The sequence below is a fragment of the Loxodonta africana genome, chromosome 9 (assembly GCF_030014295.1).
Source record: "Loxodonta africana isolate mLoxAfr1 chromosome 9, mLoxAfr1.hap2, whole genome shotgun sequence".
In the NCBI taxonomy this organism is placed as follows: Eukaryota; Metazoa; Chordata; class Mammalia; order Proboscidea; family Elephantidae; genus Loxodonta; species Loxodonta africana.
Window position 1 is genome coordinate 71543182 of NC_087350.1, and position 27305 is coordinate 71570486.

Below are 27305 nucleotides of genomic sequence, written 5' to 3' on the forward strand. Positions count from 1 at the left end.
TCCTATCTCTACGATGTTGATGAGATGGGATTAGCAGCAATTATGTTAATGAGACAGAACTCAATCTACAAGACTGGATTGTCTTGAGCCAATCTCTTCTGAGATATGAGAAGCGAGCAGAGAGACAGTGGACCCCCCACCACCAAGAAGGAGCACCAGGAGCAAAGCGCGTCCTTTGGACCTGGGTCCCTGCCCATAAGAAGGTCCTCAACCAGGGGAAGATTGATGACAAGTACCTTCTTCCAGAGCTGACAAGAGACAGAAAGTCTTCCCCTGGAGCTAATGCCCTGAATTTGGACTTGTAGCCTACTAGACTGTCAGAGAATAAGTTTCTCTTTCTTAAAGCCATCCACTTGTGGTATTTGTTACGGCAGCCCTAGATGACTAAAGCGATATCCTTTTAAAATTTTGTTTGCTCAGAATTTTGAATGACATAGAAAAATGCTGGAATTTTCAAGTAGGGATCACTGCTTGAGTTTAAGCTTTGTCAATTGCTAGGCATACCTAGTAAACTGCAAAGCAAAGATGATAATATTCTATCTAGAACAGGGGCTGAAGAGTCCTCTGAAAGTAAACTTACGCTAGGAAAAAGAGGAGTTAGGCCCAATGAATTGACCCGGTAACAAAACTCCAGTCATCAGAGGATAAATGTTAAGTTCAGTAAAAACTGAATGAAATTTATCAGAAAACTGTGGAACACTGGTACATAAAAAAGGACAGATGGAGCTCAGGGAAAAAAAGAACTCTTCCTAGCACAAACACCTTCCTACTTTTGTTTTTTGGCCTAAGTTTAGCAGCAAACATATTTGCAGCAAAAGCTCTGTGGAGATAGCTGTAGTATATATTACTCCAGGTAAGTGAGCTCTGAGCTCCGATGATTCTAATGAGATGCCTCCCTACCTTTTTAAACCCTTGCCATCTATTTACTAAATATAGTCAAAGACATCTAAATATTTTAGTTTTGAGCACACCTTCAAGCTAAACCCCCTGTATATTTAAGAGTTACCTACCTGCTGAAAGTTACTAGGCTCTGATCTAACAGTGATGTTAGAGGTCAGAATATAGCCTTTACCAACTGCAACCTTCTTATTCTCCTTAGAACAGCACTGTCCAATAGAAATATAATGCGAGCCAATAGTAGCACACCAAAAAAGTAAGAAACAGGTAAAAGTAATTTTAATATTTTATTTAGTCCATAGGTCTAACATATTACCATCTCAACATGTAATCAATTAATGAGCTTTTTTTTTTTTTTGCACAAGTCTTCAAAATCCAGTGTGTATTTTACACTTCCAGCACATCTCAATTCAGATTTGTTACATTTCAAGTGCTCAATAACCATATGCGGCTAGAGGCTACCATACTGGACAGCACAAACTTAGAGGCCTATACCATCCCCATATACATATATATATACACATGTACACTCATATATATGTATATATATATATGTGTGTGTGTGTGCGCATGCATGTTTCCATGAGTACGGCCAGGGAAAAGGGATATTGATTTGCTTGTTTTGCAATTAATAATAAACATAGTAAAGCTCTTTCTGAACTTTTTTTCATGGAAGACCAGAATTTCTATACATGCTTATATTATGTCAGATTCTTGAATTATAATAGCTGTATGTGGATAAGTTAAAATATTAAAAACAAGTTCCGTTACCAGAATTTCATTAATTTCTCAGCTTTTATTTATGTATATACTACTTCTAGAAACTGAAAGATAATATTGTAACATTCCAACCAATCAAACCAAGCCTGTTGCCATCAAGTCAATTCAGACTCGTAATGAACCTATAGGGCAGAGCAGAACTGCCCCACAGGGCTTCCAAGGAGCATCTGATAGATCTGAACTGCTGGCCTCCTAGTGAGCAGCTGAGCTCTTAATCACCACTGTGCCACCAGGGCTCCATTAGAATATTACTGCCTCAAAAAAAAAAAAAAAGGTGCATAAGTAGTACTCCTCTAAAACCATAGTAAAAGGGAGAAATACACTCTTCCCTCTTGTAAAATTTACATGCTCACTAATGTTTTTGGTTAAAGAATACTCTTGCTAGGGATCACAAAGAGTGCAAATGTCCACATGAAGGCTGTAGCTAAGAAAAACAAGACTCCACCTGAGCATAGTTAGTATGTAAGTTTTACACATTCAATCATTACGGTAACACTGTCCACTGTGTATGGGGCTGTCCCAGATCTCTAAGAAATAATACCCGCAGATTACAGTTAATTTTTATCTTTACCATTCTCCTTTATTTCATCCAAAATTACACTATTGCCAGGGCCTGAAAATCAATTCTTCTCAATTTGTGTTCGCCCCAGAAGTATTAATAGAAATACTTCCGGAAAAAAAACACTACAATCTGTGTGTTAAGCCTTTAGAGGACTGGTATTCTATATAAATTACCTAAACGAACAAACAAAACCCAACCCGTTGCCGTCAAGTCAATTCTGACTCAAAGTGACCCTACAGGGCAGAGCAGAACAGAACTGCCCTGTATGGCTTCCAGGGCTATAATCTTTAGGGAAGCAGACTACCATATTTTTCTCCCGCTGGTGGGTTCAAACTGCCAGCCTTTTGGTTAGCAGCCAAATGTTTAACCACTGCAACACCAGGGCTCCTTATTATAAATTACCTAGGGCTCTAAAATATACTATACTTCCCCCCACATGTGATTGGGAAGGAAAGATCTTTGAGAGGCTGATACGGTATCTCTGGAAAACATGGTGTCATTCTTTGAGGAGAGAGTGGCTCCATGGATCACATTTTGAATTTAACTGGAAGTTGTAGTTCAGCTTGTGGTTCTATCAAAGAAACACCTAGCAAAAGGGTATACATATTGAGAAAGGTAACTTTACCTTTACTGCCAAAGCTAAAAAACACTGAAAGCTGAGATTGTGCTCAGGGAGTGCTACTCTCTAACCTTCAGGTGGGAAGAGCTGCTAAACCTTGGCTGGAAAACTCCTGTAAGATGCTGTGAGGATGGACAAACCAGTTGTAGAAGGCTTTGGAGCCGCAGAATTTAATGTCACCTACAGTTTCAAAGGTATCGAATGCATTAATAAACACAGCTACAAAAGAAACAACCATCTATATCAGCAAGAATGAGAAGCTCAAAGCAACTGAGGAGACCTTGGTAGCTAACGCAGACGAAGTGCTGCTTCTACCCTAAGTTTTTCCAAGATTAAAAGAAAAAAAGGGTGGTAACCTGAAAGCTCCCCAAGGGCAGGCTGTTAAGACAAGGGCTGCAGAAGTTCTGAGGCAACTTGCCCTTTAATCTGTTACTGTTGTGGACAGGGTGAGCAAATTCATAACACAGTAACCAAGGCCTCATACTTTGTATTTGTTATGGACTGAATTGTGTCCCCCCCCGCCCCAAAATTTCTATCAATTTGGTTAGGCCATGATTCCCAGTATTTTGTGATTGTCCACCATTTTGTCATCTGATGTGATTTTCCTACATGCTGTAAATCCTACCTCTACAGTGTTGACGAGATGGAATTAGTGGCAGTTATGTTAATGAGGCAGGACTCAATCTACAAGATTGGATTGTGTCTTCAGCCAATCTCTTTAGAGATATAAAAGAGGGAAGCAAGCAAATAGACAGGAGGACCTTGTACCACCAAGAAAAGCATGATGAGAGCAGAGCACATCCTTTGGACCTGAGGTTCCTGCACAGAGAAGCTCTGAGACCAGGGGACAATTGATGACAAGGACCTTCCCCCAGAGTTAACAGAGAGAGAAAGCCTTCCCCTGGAGCTGGCACCCTAAATTTGGGCTTCTAGCCTACTAGACTATGAGAGAATAAATTTTTCTTTGTTGAAGCCATTCACTTGTAGTATTTCTGTTACAGCAGCACTAGATAATTCTGTGACAGTTAAGGTTGTGTGTCAACTTGGCTGGGCCATGATTCTCAGTGTTTTGGAAGTCATATAATGTGATCACTTCCTTGCTGAGATTTGACACATGATCACCGCCATGATGGAGTCTGCTGGGAGTAGCCAATTAATCGAAGGGGAGTTTCCTTGGGCGTGTGGTCTACTCAGATGGGCAGACATTCAGGTAGGGCTTGGTGGGGCTTTTGATTGTTCTGGATCCTGCAGCTGGCTCCTGTTTGTCTGGCCTCCAGTTCTTGGGACTTGAACTAGCAGCTTACCTGCAGTCTTGCCTGCCGGTCTTGGGATTCATCGATCTTCACAGCCTGTGAGCAACAGCCCTGCTCTCTGGCCTGCCTATCTGGGGTTCACAAGCCCCTGCAATTACATAAATCAGAAGAAGTCTCTTTCCTAACCTACAGACTTGGGACATTACAGCTTCTACAACCATGTGAGTCATTTCCTTGTATAAATCTCTCTCTATATATATTTATTTATACGCTTTACTGGTTTTGCTTCTCTAGAGAACTCAGTCTAAGAGACAGTATTCTAAAAGAGTAGAAGTCCATTGGGTGGCCTGAGAAATAAATTATGAAGAGGACTAGGGCTTCCATTGTCCTGGCCCTAACAAGGATGAGAACCAGCAAGACCTAGGGTGAAAGTGGCCTAGAGGATATAAAAAAACTAAGGAATTGGAGTGCAGTAGAGATGGAAAACAAGTTACAAGCAACTAAAATATTTAAGACAAACTACTACCAACATGTAAACCTTATAAGAACTAAAGGACTAGGATTACATAATGAGTTCTGAAATTTAATGCTAGCTTACAAAAAAAAAAAATTTTTTTTTTTTTATAAGCTAGCATTAAATTTATGCAAGCAGCCCTGGTGACGCAGTGGTTAAGAGCTACAGCTGCAAACCAAAAGTTCAGTGGTTTGAATCCACCAGCTGCTCCCTGGAAACCCTACTGGACAGTACTACTCTGTCCTAAAGGGTCGCTATGAGTCAGAATTAACTCAACAGCAACAGGTTTCGTTTTAGTTTGTGTATGTGAAATGAGGTGAAGGTTTTCTCTGTAAGTGGTAGGAGTCATGGGATAGGTATATAAGGATAGTGTGTGCTGAATCTAGTGGATACACAAGGGGAAGCTGGTTGGATAGGTACCAAATCCAGATTTTTAAAAAATGTTTTCTAAATATGATGGCTACAGTTCAGGGCAGAATATCCATATATTCTATATTCAAAAACTTAAAGAGACAGAAAAGAATAAAAGGATATTCTAACCTGGCAAGTTTCCTACCCCAGTGTGTCCCTCCAGGGTCCTCAAATACAATCAAGAGCTTTTATAATGGAGACACAAGTAATTGATAAGAAGTTGAGGAGGAAGCTCAAAGAGAGTGGTGAAGTCTTTCTTCATGAATATGATGTAACAGAAGGAGCACCACTGGATAGAAGCCTCGCCTCTGAACTCCAGACCATTTTAATCCAACTGCCTACTTGAATCTTCACACTTGGATATCTCACAAGCACTTCAAAACTCAGTAAGTCATATCCCCATTAAATCTGAGCTCTCCTCTAGTGTTCTATCTCTGTGAATGGTGCTGCCAGTTGTAAACTCAGTAATCTAGTCTGTGGTCATCATTTTCTCCCCTCCCACTTCTGTTCTACATGCAGTCACCAAGTTCTGTAGATTGTAGCTCCTAAATAGTCTAGAATTACTACTGTTTAGTACAAATCACTATCATATTTCAACCTATACTCTTGTAGGGCTTCTTAATTGGCCTCTGAGCCATTCTTTTTCTCCAATAATCAGTTTTCTGTAATACAGGTAGGGTAATATGATAGCATCATTGCTCTGCTTAATAGTGTTCAGTGGCTTCCCACCGTTCCTTAGATAAAATCTAAAATCTTTAACATGACCTGTAAGGCTCCAACAATCTGCCCACTGCCTACCACCCTGCTTTATCTCACACCAAACTTCCTCTCTCCAGCTGTACTCCAGCCACAGTAGGCTGCTTGAGTTTCTCTAACATGCCTTGCTTCCCACCTGAGAGCCCTCACATATGCCAGTTCCTCTGCCTACAATCATGGTGAAGGAGTGCAAAGAAAATTTTCATCCACTCTATGGGATTCTATTCACCAGAAAGGATGCCTATAAGGGCCTCAGATTTCAACACAGATCTCAAGTCTCCTGTTATATTCCAAACATTGATGGGTAAAGTTACAGTCAATATAAAGTATTTGTAGCTTATATTTCTACGTAATATAATTGTATTTTGCAAGACCTCGGGTAGCCACGACTGAAAGCTCTAAGTAATATAGGTCTGAAGAAATTTGACAAATGTGAATTTTGCTGAATCTTAGTAAAACACATATGACATATGTCTCCAGAGGAAGTGTGCTCAGGCAATCTCAGCCATTATCCTTTGTTGTTGTTTTTGTTGTCAGGTGCCGTCGAGTTGGTTCCGACTCTTAGTAACCCTATGTACAACAGAATGAAACACTGTTCGGTCCTGCACGATACCCACAATCGTTATTATGCTTGAGCCCATTGTTTTAGCCACTGTGTCAATCCATCTCGTTGAGGCTCTTCCTCTTTTTCACTGACCCTGTACTTTACCAAGAATGATGTCCTTCTCTACGAACTGATCTCTCCTGAAAACATGTCCAAAGTATGTATGATGCAGTCTCGCCACCCTTGCTTTTAAGAAGCAATCTGGTTGTACTTCTTCCAAGACGGATTTGTTTGTTCTTTTGGCAGTCAATGGTATATTCAATATCTTTGCCAACACCAAAATTATCCTTTGGTCAAGCACTATTACCAGGACCTCAAAAAAACACTTTAAAACAAAATATGGTATATACATACAATGGAATATTATTCACCTATAATGAGAAAGAAGTTCTGAAAGATGCTACAACATGGATGAACTTTGAAGACATTATGTTAAATAAGTCAGATAAAAAACGAAAAATATTGTATGAGCCCACTTACATGAAATATCTAGGATAGGCAAGTCCATAGAAAAAAGTTTATTATCAGTTATCAAGGGCTGGGGGAAAGAGGGATAGGCTAAGCTATTGTTTAGAAAAAAAAATTGTTTAAGGGGTACTGAATTTCTGCTTGAAGAAATGAAAAACTTTTGCACAACATGGTGAATGTAATTAATGTTGCTGAACTGTACACTCAGAAATGCTTAAGGTGATAAATTATTTGTTTATATTTTTTACAACAATAAAATTAAAAAAAACCCTATTTCATCAGGATTAAGCCTCTCAATTAATTACTTGACCTCAATTAGGCTAAAGCAACTTCCACTAACAAGAAAAAGGGTTTTATACACCCCAGCCAAGCACAACTGCAACCATTCCCATGGAATGGGTCAAAGTAATCTGGGATTTACAAGGCATGTGGTATCCTCTTCAAAGGAGTATAGATGAAAGGTACACTTTACGATAACTATCAATCTTGTAAGGTAGAAGAAAACACAATCAACAGACTGAGCAAAAGAATAACAGCTAACATTTTTATAGTCTTAAGTGCCAAGCACTACCTTAAGCTCTCTCTATATATTAATTTATTTAATCCTCTGAAGTAGGATGTTCTTATCATCGTCATTTTAAATGAGGAAGCTGAGGCACATAAGAGTTTAATTAGCTTGCCCAGGATCTCGGAGCTAACATGTGGTAGAACCAGGACTCAAAAGAAGGAAGTCTGATTTCTAAGCCTGCACTCTTAACTATTACACTGTACTAATTGATAAGATGAAGATCAGAAGTTCATGAAAAGTAGCTCAGAACATCTAAGGGTACTATAAGGATGGAGATTTTACTTCAAGACTGGAAAAAATTGGAACCAATCAATATGTTACTGTAACACATACTATCCTGCCAGATACAAGGGCAACAGAAATACCTATTCTTACTCAGGCATATCATCTTATGAATCTGAGAACATGATGACTTTCACTATTTTGAAATGGTGTAGTTCCACTGGTTTTAGCCTAATATAGGTGACAATGTCAAATTCAAATGTGAATCTTAATTTCGCTGCATTCAACAACAACAAAAACACTGCCAACCTGGGCTACTTATCTGGAAACTATCCAGTGCAACAAGCCCCTGAAGATATGATGCAGAAACTTCCTGTCCTTAAAATCAGGTGGCAGAAAACCAATATACCCAGGTTCATACACTACCCTGAATCAGGGGATCAACAGCTGTGTGGTCATAATTAGAGAAACACTGTGACATATAGGTATCTCACCAGCATCTACTCAGACCAGGAGACAATTTCCGAGTAAAATTCGGTATTAGTATTCCAGATGATTGAGATGCACAAATCTAGAACCGTCGCAAACACCATTAACAAATCCACAATCTAAGAGGGTCAAACTTATTATAGCAATTCGGTTATTATTTATTAGCCACTCTCTATGTGTCAGGCACTATGCTATTAACATGGAGCATCACTTTAATCATCACAACAGACAACGAAAGTATGTTTCCTCAAATAACCCAATTAAAAAATGGGCAAAAGATATGAACAGACATTTCACTAAAGAAAACATTCAGGTAGCTAACAGATACATGAGGAAATGCTCACAATCATCAGCCATTAGAGAAATGCAAATCAGAACTACAATGAGATTTCATCTCACTCCAACAAGGCTGGCATTAATCCAAAAGACACAGAAACAATAAATGTTGGAGAGGCTGTGGAGAGACTGGAACACTTATACACTGCTGGTGGGAATGTAAAATGGTACAACCACTTTGGAAATCGATTTGGTACTTCCTTAAAAAGCTAGAAATAGAACCACCATATGATCCAGCAATCCTACTCCTTGGAATATATCTTAGAGAAATAAGAGCCTTTACATGAACGGATATATGCACACCCATGTTCACTGCAGCACTGTTTACAATAGTAAGAAGATGGAAGCAACCAAGGTGCCCATCAATGGATGAATGGATAAATAAATTATGGTATATTCACACAATGGAATACTATGTATCGATAAAGAACAGTGACGAATCTGTGAAACATTTCGTAACATGGTGGAATCTGGAAGGCATTACGCTGAGTGAAATCAGTCAGTTGCAAAAGGACAAAAACTGTATAAGACCAATATTATAAGACCTCAAGAAATAGTTTAAACAGAGAAGAAAGTATTCTTTGATGGTTATGAGGGGGTGGGAGAGGAGTATTCACTAATTAGATAGTAGATAAGAACTACTTTAGGGGACGGGAAAGAAAACACACAACACAGGGGAGGTCAGCACAACTGGACCAAACCAAAAGCAAAGAAGTTTCCGGAATAAACTGAATGCTCCAAAGGCCAGCGTAGCAGGGGCGGGGGTTTGGGGACCATGGTTTCAGGGGACATCTAAGTCAACTGGCATAATAAAACCTATTAAGAAAAAAAGAAAAGTATTAGTCTTCCCATTTTATGACTGAAAATGAAGCTTAAAGAAGTTAAAAAACTTGTCTTAAGTTACACAGTTGTCAAGTGGCAGTCAGGATTCAAATACAGGAGGCTGCCTCCAAAACCTGTGCTTTCACACTACCCTAGGCTACACTGTTACGGACATATGAAACCATAAGGTTCCAGCAACCAGAGCAAAGGTGATCAGTGAAACCAGCATTGCCCACCTCATAACCTCTCCTCTGAGTTAGGTAACAAGAGCTGAAATCCAGGAAACTCTATCCAACTGGTACCCAACCAGCTGACCATACCTATGGCAACACTAGCAACAGTATTATGCGCAGATGTGATACAAGGCCCTGAAAAAGACTAAGTATTGTTGAAGAATTTGAAAATCTGATAATCATAAAATGGCTAATTCATGGCAAGTTGCTTCTCTCCAGTAGTGAAACAGTTGGAAATACTGCCTGTATACAAACGCAACTGAGATAATCCAGAGGAAAAAAAAATCTACTGCTAGTAAAGAACTAGTAGATCACGCTGCCTTTCTACCCTGAGCCCAGCTCTACGATAACAAGGCAGAAGAGGAGGCACTCTCTCACCTAGGATTTGCAGAAATATAGCCCGTGAGAGGCTGAAGAAGCAGCCTTAATCTTGTGCCATTGCCAGTAAATTGGTTGTTTCAGTGAAGTCTAGGAGGCTCATACTCTGCCAAGGAAATCAGAGATACCGCCAGCTAACAACAAGCATGGAGATGGGGGGAGGCAATGGGCACTCTCAGTCCCATTGGTAGAAGCGGAAACTGACATAACCTCTCTGAAGGACAGCTTGGCAACATATATAAATTTTTTTTTAAAGTCCATACAGGAGGCAGAACTTACATGGCACCTTATGCTGTCCCTCTGCATCAAAGACCCAAAAAAACTAAGTAAAACAGATAAAAGCATCAATCCTGAAACCTGAGCATCAAGTGAAGGGATAAAGAACTAGATTGAACACTAAATGGAAGAAAAAACTGAAGGAAAACAGAGAATGTGGAGAGATAGAGTGGAGGTCCCCTGCCAACTAACAACACACAGCATCGCCATCTGGAAGCATAGCTAGCAACAACCCCAGACAGTGAGTACGGGAAGACAACTTCACAGAGTCCCAACAGGACACAGAGCACCCACCCTGTATGCCATCTCTCTGTTCCCGCCAGCCCTTACCATGCAACTGCAGCTAGAGCATCCCCAGATCAGGCATGCCATCACACTGGGACCACATTGCCCCTCTCCTGCCTCCACTGGATCAGCAGGTGAACGGTGGGAAGAGCCCATACCACTCCCCATCTGTCACCCCCACTTGTCTGGCAAGGGGCTACGAATGCTCCCACACTGCTGGACCAACATCAGGAGGCAGACAGGGCCTGCCCAGTCCGCGCTTAGCCACCTCGCTAAACTAGTGTACAGTGAGTCAGGCTTGCCCTGCCTGCTGCTACCCTGTCCACCTGGACAAGGTGGTGAGAGCTATCATTCCCACAGACAAGCAAACAGCAAAGCATGCCTGGCCCACCTGCCCAGATATATCAAAACAAAATAAAGAAGCAGGACAAGACAAATGAACATACACTCAATCAATAAAGAAAATAATATCTTAATGCCTTGTAGACAGCAGACAATATCAAAACATAAAAAAGCAGGACAAGATGGCTCCAGCAAGTGACCAAAATATAGAATCAGATGACCTTCTGGTAGAAGAAAAGGCAGTGGCACCACCTGATGTGGAATTCAAAGACTAATACTGAGAGCTCTCCAACGGATTAGGAAAGAGATCAAGGAAAACCAACAAAACCAAGGAAAAGATAAATAAAATCACAGAAAACCAGGCAATACCAATGAAAACATAACCAAAATCAAGGAAAACACACAAAGCAACAGGGGATTTCAGGAAAATAACATAAGAACAAAATTTCAAAATAAATAATTAGAAATTATACAAAAATAGCAACTAGAAATCCAAGGGATAAGCAACAAAATTTCAGAAATAGAGAGCAGAAAAACAATTTAAAGAATAAACAAGATCAAAAGTTGATTCTTTGAAAAGATCAACAAAATCAACAAACCACTGCCCAAAATGACAAAAGAAAAATAGAAGAGGAAGCAAATAATCCACATAAGAAATGAAACACGAAATATTACAACAGACCCAACTGAAATAAAAAGGATCATAACAGAATATTATGAAAAGCTGTACTCCAACAAATTTGAGAACCTAGAGGAAATGGATATATTTCTGGAAACATACTATCTAAAGTAACAAAAACTCAGAAAATATGAAAAGACCCATAACAAGAGAAGAGATTGAAGAAGTAATTTTAAAAACTCCCAACAACAAAAAAAGCCCTGGCCCAGGCAGCTTCACTGGAGAATTCTACCAAATATTCAGAGAAGAGCTCACACCAGTACTATTCCAGCTATTTCAGAGCACAGAAAAGGAAGGAATACTCCCAAATACATTCTATGAAGCCAGCATAACCCTGATACCAAACCTAGGCAAAAATACCACAAAAAAGAAAATTACAGACCAATATCTCTCATGAATATAGATGCAAAAATTCTTTAAAAGTCTAGCCAAGCTTTGAAGAGTTGAGTCTGGGGTCTTAAAAACGCTAGCAAGCAGCCATCTAAGATGCATCAATTGGTCTCAACCCACCTGGATCAAAGGAGAATGAAGAACACCAAGGACACAAGGCGATTACAAGCCCAAGAGACAGAAAGGGCCACATGAACCAGAGACTACATCATCCTGAGACCAGAAGAACTAGATGGTGCCTGGCTACAACCCATGACTGCCCCGACAGGGAACACAACAGAGAACCCCTGAGGGAGCACGCGAGCAGTGGGATGCAGACCCCAAATTCTCATAAGACCAGACTTAATGGTCTGACTGAGACTGGAAGGACCCCGGTGGTCATGGCCCCCAGACCTTCTGTTGACCCAGGACAGGAACCGTTCCCAAGGGCAGCTCTTCAGACATGGATTGGACTGGACAATGGGTTGGAAGGGGATGTTGGTGAGAAGTGAGCTTCTTGGATCAGGTGGACACTTGAGACTATGTTGGCATCCCCTGCCTGGAGAGGGGATGAGAGGGTGGAGGGGGTTAGAAGCTGGTGAAATGGACACGAAAAGAGAGAGTAAGAGGGAGAGAGCAGGCTGTCTCATTAGAGGGATAGAAATTGGGAGCGCGTTGCAAGGTGTATATGAGTTTTTGTGTGAGAAACTGACTTGATTTGTAAACTTTCACTTAAAGCACAATAAAAATTACAACAACAACAAAAAAAGTCTAGTCAAGAAGGACCCCAGTGGTTATGGTCCCCACACCTTCTATTAGCCCAAGATAGGAACCATTCCCAAAGTCAACTCTTCAGACAGGGATTGGACTGCACAACGGGAAAGAAACAGATGCTGGTGAAGAATGAACTTCCTGCACCAAGTAGACACATGAGACTATGTTGGCATCTCTTATCTGGAGGGGAGATAAGAGGGCAGAGGGGTTCAGAAGCTGGCAGAATGGACATGAAAAGAGAGAGTGGAGGGAAGGAGTGTGCTGTCTCATTAGGGGGAGAGCAATTAGGAGTATATAGCAAGGTGTATATACGTTTTTGTATGAGAGACTGACTTGATTTGTAAATTTTCACTTAAAGCACAATAAAATTAAAAAAAAAAAAAAAGAGTTTAAACACACACACCAAAAAAAAAAAAAAGTCTAGCCAATAAGAATTCAGTGTCATATCAAAAAATATACCATGACCAAGTGGGATTCATATCAGGTATGCAAGAATGATTCAACAACAGAAAATCAGTCAATGTAATCGAACACATAAAAGAACAAAAGAATTACACCATCATCTCAATCGAAGCAGAAGAGGCATTTGATAAAGTCCAACACCCCTTCCTAATAAAAACTCTCAATAAAATAAGAATAGAGTGAAATTCCTCAACATAATAAAGGGCTTCTATATAAAATCAACAGCCAACATCATTCTCAACAGAGAGAGGCTGAAAGCATTCCTCCTGAGAATGGGAACAAGACAAGGTTGCCCTTTATCACCAGTCCTATTTAACATTGTACTTGAAGTCCTAGCTAAAGAATAGGGCAAGAAAAAGAAATAAAAGCGAGGTAAAAACTATCCGATAGTCACAGATGATATGATCCTATACACAGAGAACCCCAAAGGTTGCACAAGAAAACTACAGGAACTAATAGAAAGATTTGGCAGAGTAGCAGAATACAAGATCAACATACAAAAATGAGCTGGATTCCTATATGCCAACAGAGAATTTCAAAAAGAAAATTAGAAAAACAATACCACATACAGTAGCCCTTAAAAAGGATAAAAAAGAATAAATCTAACCATGGAAACCCTGGTGGCATAGTGGTTAAGAGCTACAGCTGCTAATCAAAAGGTCATCAGTTTGAATCCACGAGGCACTCCTTGGAAACCCTATGGGTTTACTTTAGAATAAATCTAACCATGGATGTAAAAACCAAAACCAAACCAAACCCAGTGCCGGTGAGTAGATTCCGACTCATAGCGACCTTATAGGACAGAGAACTGCCCCATAGAGTTTCCAAGGAGCACCTGGAGGATTCGAACTGCCGACCCTTTGGTTAGCAGCCGTAGCACTTAACCACTACACCACCAGGGTTTCCATGGATGTGAAAGACCTATAAAAAGAAAACTTCAAAACTCTATTGCAAGAAACCAAGAGATCTACATAAGTGGAAAAACATACCATGTTCATGGATAGGAAGACTCAACACTGTGAGAATGTCAATCCTACCCTAAGTGATCTCCAGCTATAACGCAATTCCAATCCAAATACCAACAGCATTCTTTAATGAGATGGAAAAACTAATCACCAACTTCATATAGAAAGGAAAGAGGCCCTGGATAAGCAAAGAATTATTGAAGAAAAATAACAAAGTAGGAGGCCTCATGTTACCTGATTTCAGAACCTACTACATAGCCATAGTAGTCAACACAGCCTGGTAGTCAAGTAAGAGCCATCTCACGAAAATACATATATACACCCATGTTCAGTGCAGCACTATTCACTATAGCAAAAAGATGGAAACCACCTAAGTGTCCATTAACAAAGGCATGGATAAACAAATTATGGTCTATACACGCAATGGAATACTACACAACCATAAAGAACAATGATGAATCCACAGAACATCTCACAACATGAATGAATCTTGACAGAATTATGCTGAGTGAAATAAGCCAATCACAAAAGGACAAATATTTATGAGACCACTATTATAAAAACCCAAGAAAAGGCTTACACACAGAAAAAGACAATCTTTGGTGGTGAGGGGAAATCAATAACTAGATAATAAGACAAGTGTTGACTATGGTGAAAGAAAAGACAACACACAATATAGGCAAAATCAGCATAACTTGACCAAGACAAAGCCACAGAAGCTTCCCAGACACATCCAAACACTTTGAGGGACCAAGTTACTGGGGCTGAGGGAGGGGGACCATGGTCTCAGGGGATATCTAGCTCAATTTGCATAACATGGTTCATGAAGAAAACATTATATATTCCACTTTGATCAGTAGCATCTGGGGTCTTAAAAGTTTGCAAGCTGCCATCTACAATACAGCTACTGGTCCCATGATGTTCAGAGCAAAGGAAAATAAAGAACATCAAAGACATATGGAAAATATCAGTCCAAAAGGACTAGTGGACCACATGAACCACAGCCTCCACCAGCCTGAGCCCAGAACAACTAGATGGTGCCTCGCTACCACCACCAACTGTTCTGACAGGGATCACGATAGAGGGTTCCAGATAGAGTGGGAGAAAAGTGTAGAACAAAATTCAAATTCACAAAAAAAGACCAGACTTACTGGCCTGACAGAGACTGGAGGAACCCTGGAGACTACTGCCCCCAGACATCCTGCTAACTCAGAACTGAACCCACTTTCAAAGTCCACCTTTCAGCCAAAGATTAGACATGCCTCTACAACAACAACAAAAAAAAAAACAAGTGAGAAAGGTGCTTCTTAGTTCAATCAAATATGAGAGACCAAATGGGCAACACCTGCCCAAAAGCAAATACAAGAAAGCAGGAAAGGACAGGAAACCTGGACAAACGGACACACGGAACCCAGGCTGCAATGAAAGGGAAAGGAGGGGGAGTGCTGACATGCTGCGGGGATTGCAACCAATGTCACAAAACAATTTTGTATAAATTTTTGAATGAGAAACTAATTTACACTGCAAACTTTCACCTAAAACACAATTTAAAAAAGTCTATGCATATGGACTCCATAATTCTATTCCTACTAATTTATTCTAAGTAAATGATTAAGGGTCTAAATAAAGACTTGGCTACAAGGATGTTTATCTTTGTGTTATTTAGAACACTAAAAGATTGCACTTTGAAGGGTGGCGTCTGGGGTCTTAAACGCTAGCAAGCTGCCATCTAAGATCCATCAATGGGTCTCAAACCACCTGGATCAAAGGAGAATGAAGAACACCAAGGACACAAGGTAATAACGAGCCCAAGAGACAGAAAGGGCCACATGAACCAGAGACTACATCATCCTGAGACCGGAAGAACTAGATGGTGCCTGACCACAACCGATGACTGCCCTGATAGGCAACACAACAGAGAACTCCTGAGGAAACAGGAGAACAGCGGGATGCAGACCCCAAATTCTGATAAAAAGACCAGACTTAATGGTCTGACTGAGACTAGAAGGACCCCGGTGGTCATGGCCCCTAGACCTTCTGTTGGCACATGACAGGAACCATTCCCGAAGCCAACTCGTCAGAGATGGATTGGACTGGACAATGGGTTGGAGAGGGATGTCAATGAGGCATGGACCAGGTGGACACTTGGGACTAGGTTGGCATCTCCTGCCTGGAGGGGAGATGGGAGGGCAGAGGGGCTTAGAAGTTGGCAAAATGGACAAAAGAGAGTGGAGGGAGGGAGTGGGCTGTCTGATGGGGGGGAAAGTAATTGGGAGTATGTAATAAGGTGTATATAAGTTTTTGTGTGAGAGACTGACTTGATTTGTAAACTTTCACTTAAAGCACAATAAAAATTATTAAAAATAAAAGATTAAACAATACAAATATACAACAAAAAGTACTAATAAAATCAAATAATACATCCATACAAAGGAATTCTGGGAAATGATGAAGTTTCATAGCAATATTTTCAACAGGGAAAAATATTCACAACATATTAAGTGAAAAAACAAATTATAAACAGCACATACAGTATGATACCATAATTTTTCAATTTTCTATAGGAATAAAAAAAGATTGAATGGTAATACACACAAATGTTAAGAGAGGTTATCTCTGTGTGATAGGATTATGAGTGATTTTTATTTTATTTTCATTTACCTATATTTTCTATTTTCTTATAACAAACTTTTATTTATAATTTAACAAGTGTACAGGCTGGCTGAGCTAACACTTTATTGTGAATTAGTTCAGGATATAATTAACTATCAATCGACAAGCATCAATAATCAATATTAGATTCTACTAGAACCTTGTGGCTGGGAAGAAGCACCAGCCGAGGGTGAAAAACAGAAATAGAAGGCTGGAGACAAAACCCACAAACTTTTAAAATATTTTCAACTTTAGGTTGGAATGGAATTTCTACCAGTATAGCAAAATTCATTATGTGTTTGCTACCTGAATACTCCTCCTTACATTCAGCTGGGCACTGCAAACAAGGATTGTGATAAATCAAAAGTTTTGTTTCATTATATTTCTAATTTTTAAAAAAACCACACCAATATAGGAATTGAAGGAAAATTCCTCAACATAATAAAGGGCATCTATACAAAGCCAACAGCCAACATCACTCTAAATGGAGAGAGCCTGAAAGCATTTCCCTTGAGAACGGGAACCAGACAAGGGTGCCCTTTATCACCGCTCTTATTCAACATTGTGCTAGAGGTCCTAACCAGAGCAATTAGGCTAGACAAAGAAATAAAGGGCATCCGCATTGGCAAGGAAGAAGTAAAATGATCTCTATTTGCAGATGACACGATCTTATACACAGAAAACCCTAAGGAATCCTCCAGAAAACTACTGAAACTAATAGAAGAGTTCGGCAGAGTCTCAGGTTATAAGATAAACATACAAAAATCACTTGGATTCCTCTACATCAACAAAAAGAACATCGAAGAGGAAATCACCAAATCAATACCATTCACAGTAGCCCCCAAGAAGATAAAATACTTAGGAATAAATCTTACTGAAGATGTAAAAGACCTATACAAAGAAAACTACAAAACTCTACTACAAGAAATTAAAAAGGACCTACTTAAGTGGAAAAACATACCTTGCTCATGGATAGGAAGACTTAACATAGTAAAAATGTCTATTCTACCAAAAGCCATCTATACATACAATGCACTTCCGATCCAAATTCCAATGTCATTTTTTAAGGTGATAGAGAAACAAATCACCAGCTTCATATGGAAGGGAAAGAAGCCTCGGATAAGCAAAGCATTACTGAAAAAGAAGAAGAAAGTGGGAGGCCTCACTCTACCTGATTTCAGAACCTATTATACAGCCACAGTAGTCAAAACAGCCTGGTACTGGTACAACAACAGACACATAGACCAGTGGAACAGAATTGAGAACCCAGATATAAATCCATCCACATATGAGCAGCTGATATTTGACAAAGGACCAGTGTCAGTTCATTGGGGAAAAAGATAGTCTTTTTAACAAATGGTGCTGGCATAACGGGATATCCATTTGCAAAAAAATGAAACAGGACCCATACCTCACACCATGCACAAAAACTAACTCCAAGTGGATCAAAGACCTAAACATAAAGACTAAAACGATAAAGATCATGGAAGAAAACATAGGGACAACCTTAGGGGCCCTAATACAAGGCATAAACAGAATACAAAACATTACCAAAAATGACGAAGAGAAACCAGATAACTGGGAGCTCCTAAAAATCAAACACCTATGCTCATCTAAAGACTTCACCAAAAGAGTAAAAAGACCACCTACAGACTGGGAAAGAATTTTCAGCTACGACATCTCCGACCAGCGCCTGATCTCTAAAATCTATATGATTCTGTCAAAACTCAACCACAAAAAGACAAACAACCCAATCAAGAAGTGGGCAAAGGATATGAGCACACACTTCACTAAAGAAGATATTCAGGCAGCTAACAGATACATGAGAAAATGCTCTCGATCATTAGCCATTAGAGAAATGCAAATTAAAACCACGATGAGATTCCATCTCACTCCAACAAGGCTGGCATTAATCCAAAAAACACAAAATAATAAATGTTGGAGAGGCTGCGGGGAGATTGGAACTCTTATACACCGCTGGTGGGAATGTAAAATGGTACAACCACTTTGGAAATCTATCTGGCGTTATCTTAAACAGTTAGAAATAGAACTACCATACAACCCAGAAATCCCACTCCTCGGAATATACCCTAGAGATACAAGAGCCTTCACACAAACAGATAGATGCACACCCATGTTTATTGCAGCTCTGTTTACAATAGCAAAAAGCTGGAAGCAACCAAGGTGTCCATCAATGGATGAATGGTTAAATAAATTGTGGTATATTCACACAATGGAATACTATGCATCGATAAAGAACAGTGAGGAATCTGTGAAACATTTCATAACATGGAGGAACCTGGAAGGCATTATGCTGAGCGAAATTAGTCAGAGGCAAGAGGATAAATATTGTATAAGACCACTATTATAAGATTTTGAGAAATAGTATAAACTGAGAAGAACACATACTTTTGTGGTTACAAGGGGGGGAGGGAGGGAGGGTGGGAGAGGGTTTTTTACTGATTAATTAGTAGATAAGAACTGCTTTAGGTGAAGAGAAGGACAATACTCAATACATGGAAGGTCAACTCAACTGGACTGGACCAAAAGCAAACAAGTTTCCGGGATAAACCGAATACTTCAAAGGTCAGCCGAGCAAGGGCAGGGGTTTAGGGACTATGGCTTAAGGGGACTTCTAAGTCAATTCGCAAAATAATTCTATTATGAAAACATTCTGCATCCCACTTTGAAATGTGGCGTCTGGGGTCTTAAATGCTAACAAGCGGCCATCTAAGATGCATCAATTGGTCTCAACCCACCTGGATCAAAGGAGAATGAAGAACACCAAGATCACACGATAACTAAGAGCCCAAGAGACAGAAAGGGCCACATGAACCAGAGACTTACATCATCCTGAGACCAGAAGAACTAGATGGTGCCCAGCTACAACCGATGACTGCCCTGGCAGGGAGCACATCAGAGAACCCCTGAGGGAGCAGGAGATCAGTGGGATGCAGACCCCAAATTCTCACAAAAAGACCATACTTAATGGTCTGACTGAGACTAGAGGAATCCCGGCGGTCATGGTCCCCAAACCTTCTGTTGGCCCAGGACAGGAACCATTCCTGAAGACAACTCAGCAGTCATGAAAGGGACTGGACAGTGGGTAGGAGAGAGATGCTGATGAAGAGTGAGCTAATGATATCAGGTGGACACTTGAGACTGTGTTGGCATCTCCTGTCTGGAGGGGGGATGGGAGGATAGAGAGAGTTGGAAGCTGGCAAAATTGTCACGAAAGGAGAGACTGGAAGGGCTGACTCACTAGGGGGAGAGCAAGTGGGAGAATGGAGTAAGGTGTATACAAACTTATATGTTACAGTCTGACTTGATTTGTAAACGTTCACTTGAAGCTCAATAAAAGTTAATTAAAAAAAAAAAACCAGCCAAGTTCATTAAAATATGAAGATACCTACTTTGAAAACCATATATCCAACAAGAATCTAATTATATACATATACACATAATTTTGACAACAACAAAAAGACACCCTAATCATAAAATGGGCAAAAAATTTTGTCTTAGTTACCTAGTGCTAGTACAACAGAAATACCACAAGTGGATGGCTTTAACAAATAGAAATTTATTCTCTCACAGTTTAGGAGGCTAAAAGACTGAATTCAGGGTGCCAACTCCAGGTGAAGATTTTCTCTTTGCTGGTTCTGGGGGAAAGTCCTTGTCATCAATCTTCCTCTGGTCTAGGAGCTTCTCAAGGCAGGGAGCCCCAGTCCAAAGGATGTCCTCAGCTCCTGGCTCTTCTTTCTTGGTGGTAATGAGGTCCCTCTCCGCTCTGCATGCGTCTCTCTTTTGTATCTCAAGAGATTGACTCAAAATACAACCTAATACTGTAGATTGCATACTGCCTCATTAACATAATGGACAGCTCACAACCAAGTAAGACCATAACCACAGGCATAGAGGCCAGGATTTATAATACAAAGGACAATTACATCAGATCACAAAATGGGGGACAGCCACACAGTACTGGGAATCATGGCCAAGCCAAGCTGATACATATTTTGGGGGAACACAATTCAATCCATGATAGACTTGAATGACATTTCACCAAAGAGGACATTCAAATGGCCACCAAACACGTGAAAAGATGATCAACAACACTAGCCATCAGAGAGATGCAAATAAAAATCACAATGAGATACCATTACACTCCCGCTAGGAAGGCTAAGGTTAAAAAAAAACAACAACAAATGTTGGTGAGGATGTGGGGAAACTGGAACCTTTATCCATTGCTGGTGGAAATGCAAAATGGTTCAGCCACTGTGGAAAACAGTGTGGCAGTTCTTCAAAAAAGTAAAACTAGAACTAAGATTTGACACAGCAATTTCACCCCTAGGTATATACCTAAAATACGTGAAAGCAGAGTTTACACCGATATTCATTGCAGCACTATTCACAACAGCCAAAAGGTGGAAAAAACCTAAATGCCCATTGATAGATGAATGGATAAACAAAATGTGGTAGATACATACAATAGAATACTACTTAGCCGGTACGAGAAATGAAGTCTTGATACATGCTACAGTATGAATGGAGCTGGAAGACATTATGCTGAGCAAAATAAGTCAATCACAAAAGGACAAATATTGTATGACCTCACTTATATAAAAAGACAAGAAGAGGCAAATGCATAGAGACCAAAGTTTATTAGTGGTTACCAGGGGCAGGAGCAAGGGGGAAAAGGAGGGTTAAGAGTGATGGAAAAATCACTTCGATTAAGAGTAGGGCTGCACAGCTGATTATGGTAATTGCTGTCAATTAGTCGTACACCAGTAAAAAGCTGAATTAACAGAAGTTGTGTGATATATTTACAACAATGACAAAAAAAAAAAGCAGCTGCTGAGGCTGCCAATGTACAACTAAACACCTCATGGGTTTTGGCTCCTTGGTTTGAAAGTTTAGGGTCATGGTTTCATGGGACATCCCAGTTAACTGGCCTAATAACATGTTTAGTGCTTCTGTTCTACTTCCTAGTTCATTACTAGTGCCTGATGTCTTAAAAGCTTGCAAGTGGCCACATAAGACACAACAATTGGTCTCTTCACCTGGAACAGCAGAGGAAGAAGCAGAGCCAGAAATGGGAGAAGGATATGGAATGTGTAGCCAACTGCCTCCTTTGCCATAAGACCAGAACTGGATGGTGCTCAGCTACTATTACTGAACATTTTGATCAAAGACTCCAGAGAAGAATCCTGATCAAAAGGGGAGAAATGCAGAACAGAATTTCAAATTTTCATGGACTCTAGACTTTCTGGAGCCATAGAGAGTGGAAGAACCCCTGAAACTATTGCCCTGAGATAATCTCTGGGCTTTGAATCAAAAATATCCCCTGACGTCTTCTTAAAACCAAACAACGGTTTAGCTTAACTAGTAAAAAAAAAGTCTGCCTTGAGCATTATGCTGTTTTAATAACTATCTACATGGGATCAAATTAACAACACTAACTAAAGAGACTGGATGGGGGCAATAAGTTTATGTTAATGAGGGAGGAACAACTCAGAAAAGGAGGGTGAGAATGGCTGCACAACTCGAAGAATGTAATCAGTGTCACTAAATTGTACATATCAAAACTGTTGAATTGGTGTATGTTTGCTGCATATATTTCAACAACAAAGTAAATAAAATTTAAAAGAAAAAATATGACGGTATCTATATTTCAATATAGTGATGATGTCAGGATAGTGCTCACTTACACTTTTCTTGCTCATAACTCTGCTTTAGAAAGCTAACACCCTCAAAAAAGAAAAAGAGCTGGAGAGAGGGGTGACGTACTATAGAAAAATACTCATTTTACTTGGGCAGAGAGAGATCAGATTTTAATCTAAATCATGCTCTACAGCATCTATCACCTATTTTTTTCCACTAGAAGACTTAACTAGCTTCTTTAAAACAAACAAAAGCCCACTACTTGATAGTTTATCCCTGTTGACATCTTAAGTTTTAATTGCTTTAATCATATCACCATCTAGAGGTAAAGGATTCAGCAAGAAGAGTGGTAATGGAAAAAGCCTGGGCTGTGAAGCCAGACCTGGGTTTGAATCCAGACTACCTCTAGCTAGCTGTGTGATTTTGAACAAGTCACTTAACTTCTTGGAGCTTCATCTTCCCATCTGTGCAATAGGGAAAAGAGCTGTAGTGAAGGTTTAAAGCAGTCTAACACAACACTGGATGCAGAATAATACTCAAATTTCATTTCCCTTTCCTTTCCTCAGAAATAAAACTCCGGTGGCGTAGTGGTTAAGTGCTACAGCTGCTAACCAAAGGGTGGGCAGTTCGAATCCGCCAGGCGCTCCTTGGAAACTCTATGGCGCAGTTCTACTCTGTCCTATAGAACCGCTATGAGTCGGAATCGACTCAACGGCACTGGGTTTGGTTGGTTTTGGTTTTCCTCAGGAAACCAATTTTTGACACAGAAGAGTAATTTTGGAACATGGGACAACTGATCGGTTATCTGGATATAGTGGGGTCTTTGAACTGCTACGGTATAATATGAAGGCACAGGACACCAAACACCAGGCTGGGAAAGGAAGCCAAGTATAAGTAATACGCCGCTTGCTGCAGGCTGCCATAACTTCCCCTACTCAGTTCAATCTCCCTAGTCTAGGTTTGTTCTGTCTTGTACAGTCAAGCATCACCTGTCATTACTCCTTTCCAAGCAGGAAGTATAAAATACGCAGGGAAAACAGTGGAAAAGCAAATAAGTGACAAAGTACGCTCCTGGTGACTTCCATCAGGGACCACTTCCCCCTCCCTCTCTACCTTTGTTACTTCTACAGCATGTACCTTTCCTAGAAACAGCAGCCCCCATGAATGTGAATGATCTTGTGTACAAAAATTTAACTTAAACTATTAAATTCCAAGCTCCAAGATTCTAGAAAGCCACAAATGTATATCTGTTTCAACGTTTTCTTTGAGCATGTACATTTCATCTGGTGAAGAAACCTTTGGGATTTTATCTTAAAACCACTTAAGGACATAATCAAAAGGTTTGCGTATCAAACAAAGCCACCTATCCATAACACCTCCTGTTCACGAAAGTGTCCCAGAAACTCGATATAAACAAAATCCCTCTGTTTATTTCTAGGAGATAATACTGTGGTTTTCTGTATCCAACAGTATGCCTAACATACCCAAGGCAATTATGTTTTCTTCCTCTACTCAGAGAAAGCATCTGTTGCTAACACAACACTGAAGTCCAAGTTATTTTCACAGACAAAAAAAGCAGCTGGTCAAGCTAATCCATTTGCTGGCCAGTCACCATCAAGCTTCTGTAAGACTGTCCTGTTAACTTAACCTCTATTGTCAGATAGCATGAGTCAGAGCTTTCAATCCTTTCAATTAGGATTTAACTCTTCTTTGGCACCATCATTGGAAATTATTTACTAGATATAAAAACAGGAAACATACTTTAAATAAGGACAAATGTAAAATGGTTAGGCTGCATTAGAAAAGCAGTTTTACAAATTACCAAGAACACGGCAAAGTTATTTTGAGGTTGGGATTATGAAACTAATAACCATAGCTAACACTTAAATAGCACTTCTGTCTGTTAGGTACTGTTAAGAGGCTTTTAAAATTTAACTCAAGCCTCACAATAAAAAAAACCCTTTGAGGTAAGTAAAATTATTATCTCTATTTTCATAGATGAGAAAATGGAGACACAGACCAAATTACTCGAACTCATTCAGATAAAAAATAGCAGGACTGGAGACCTGGCTCCAGAGTCATCCTCTTAATAATTCAAAGCCCAAATCCCAATTCCTTATAAAGAGATATATAGTCAGATCATCCTCAATTCTGGCTACTATTTTCAAAGTAACATTCTATAATAGGAAATAATCTCAAAAAGTCACAGCAGGACTTTTATTTAAAAAGAAACAAATATCCAGTTTAGTCCATTGTGATTTGCGGCATGTAATTGTGTAGTAATTCATATGAGAAAAGGAAGCTTAAGTTCAGAGCACTAAATCAGTTATGAACATTAACATCAGATACTCTTATTAAGCTATAAAACAAAAGGGCTTTTTTTTTTCATTAGAAAGATTATTTGATACCACCAGTAAAATTCAACACTTTTTCTAATATCGAGAAGTTGATTCTCAAAGTTATCACAAATAAGATACGTTAGTACCAGTATAAGATACGTTAGTACCAGTATAAAGAATAGCTCATTTTCTGCTACCTTGGGGAAACTGCACTGGCACAGTATAGGTACTCAAACATATCATTTGGGATGAGATTAAGCAGATTCAAATCTTAGTCTAATGGCTAGTGGCATGACCTTGCAGAAAACACAACCTCCAACTCTTAATTCCTCATTAGGGTGGGGGATAATGCATGCTGACAAAATACAATCCAGATGAACACACTTTTATTACACTCTTTTACAGCACACAGTACTCTTTGTAAACTTGGAAACATTGTATGTGTTTTCATAAGGAATTATTTGACTTGATTTTCATAATAACTGTGTAAAAGTTCTTACCGCCACTGCAAGATGAGGAAATAGATTAATGAGTTAACTGATTTGCTCCAGATCACAAAAGTTAGTAAACAGCACCCTGGAACCCAAGCCTCGGAATTCCAAGGTTTTGCTCTTCCATTTCATCTCAGCTAATTTCCATTCAGGTATCATATGACTTTTCTCTAAAAAGTTAAATAAGCTGCAAAATACTTTACAAATTTAGGCAGAAAATGTTTCAAATGTGTACATATTAAAAACACAGAAATGCAGTTTTTTCAAAAAAAACACCTAATAGTCATGAACATAAAAATTGAGTTCACACCCAACTGAATTTCAAGATGCACGCATACAATGAAATCATGTGCACTGTTGCTAAATACTTTTATACCCGTTGCCATCCACTCCATTCCAGCTCTACTGACCCTACAGAACAGAGTAGAACAGCCCCATAGAGTTTGCAAGGAACAGCTGGTGGATAAGAACTGCCAACCTTTTGGTTAGCTTAGCAGCCGAGCACTTAACCACTGCCCCACAAAGGCTCCGGATAATAAATACTATTACAGTCAACGCTTACCACATCACTATTCTCACGTGCACCCACCGCTCCTCAAGGTGAATCCAGACAAAATTATCAGAAAAAGTTGTTCTTATAAATCTTTTCAGTGCTTTCTACCTGATAATGGAATGGCTTCTTGGATATGATCTTTTCTAGTTTTTAAACCAGCTATATGTTTAATACCACGCGTTTTTCCTTCCTCTACTGTCCTATATTTCAGTTAGGCTATAATCTAACAAAGAGATCAGGCTGTGATTTCTACAAAAGGATTATGACTGAATATTCGTAACTCACTTCTAACTGCAGTCAAGACATTAGCTATGTTCTCTATTTTTCTCTTAATTCAAAAGGTAAGTCTCTATATCTCCTTTCCCTGTTCGGAAAGTATACAACATTCCACAACAACCACTAGGTAACTGTGACCAGCAACACCAATTAGCCAAAGAGGGTGGGACGCTGCCCTGACAACAAACACTAAGACCCGCTTACAGTCAAGTCACCGGGGGTGGGGGTGGAGGTGGGGGAAAGAACGTACAAAAGAGATGCGGTCTCTGATCTAAATAACATGTATTGTGCCGAGAGGCGACTTGGTTGAGCAAAGAACACCAGCTTCGGCGTCAGCAGGAGTCCGCGAACAAGGCTGTGCCATGGTTTCCTCACCTGCTGCGAAGAAATAAACCTTCTCATTTTTTTTTTTTTTTTTAGCATCTAGGTTACCAGGCTACCGGAATCACAGGGGGCCCAGAGCCCTGCAGAAAGTGATGGGCTACGAAACCAGGAACCAGGGTCCGGGAGAAGCGCAGGGCAGAGGCCAGCTCCGGTCACCGGGCGCGGTCCCCGTACCCGGGCGGGTGCCGCGTCGCCCCCAGCCCGAGCGGCTGGGCAGCCTTGCCCTCCGCTGCCGCTGCCAGGCCCGCCCGCCAGGCCTGCGCCCCGCCCGGTCGGCCCTTCGCGCCCACTGCCCACCCAGCCCCGCCCACCCTGCCGGCTCACTGGCCCCGCACCCCTTTCTCCGCTTACTTTCTGGGAGTCCATGGCTAGCGGCTGAGCTCGCTGGGCCCGAATCCGCGCCGAAGAACCGTCTGAAGAGGCGAAGGAAAGTGGGAACCCCCCAAACCGCTACCCGCGGCCGCGGCTCTCCCGCTCGGCCTCCAGCGCCGCCGCCTGAGCCTCAGTCTGCACCGGCGCCGCCCGGCCACTCCCCGTCCGCGCCCAGCCCTCGCGCGCGCCGTTGTCGCGCCGCGGTTGCCAGGGTGAAAGGGCGGCCCAGAGAAGGGAGGGGCGAGGAGAGCCCCGCGCCTGCGCGCTACCGCCAGAGGGACCTGTGTGAGAGGGTCGCGGGGAGGTGCATACTAGGCAGCGGCGGACAGGAGGGAGCTTTCGCCCCTCGGTCGCCGGCAAGTGTTTCTGGAGCCTCCCGTTCCTCCATCCTTTTACCTCAGCGTGCGCCAGTGCTACAGGCTTTGGCATGCACCATTGAGCATCCCCAGCCGGGCCCGTGGGGAGGGCGCGGGAAGGAGAGCTCGAGTCCCGGAGGTCAGCCCCATCTCCATC

The 27305-nt window shown here is 40.7% G+C and overlaps 1 protein-coding gene across 2 annotated transcripts in view; it reads right to left on the reverse strand.

Moving 5' to 3' along the window:
- FSD1L (fibronectin type III and SPRY domain containing 1 like) overlaps positions 1-26932 on the reverse strand; it is an 84008-nt gene extending 57076 nt beyond the window's left edge. For both annotated transcript variants that reach the window (XM_023545080.2, XM_023545079.2), the window contains exon 1: positions 26772-26932. In XM_023545080.2, the coding sequence (XP_023400848.1) occupies positions 26772-26786 (15 nt within the window). In that variant the 5' untranslated portion in view covers positions 26787-26932. The remainder of the gene's footprint in view (positions 1-26771) is intronic.
- Positions 26933-27305: the final 373 nt, after the last annotated feature.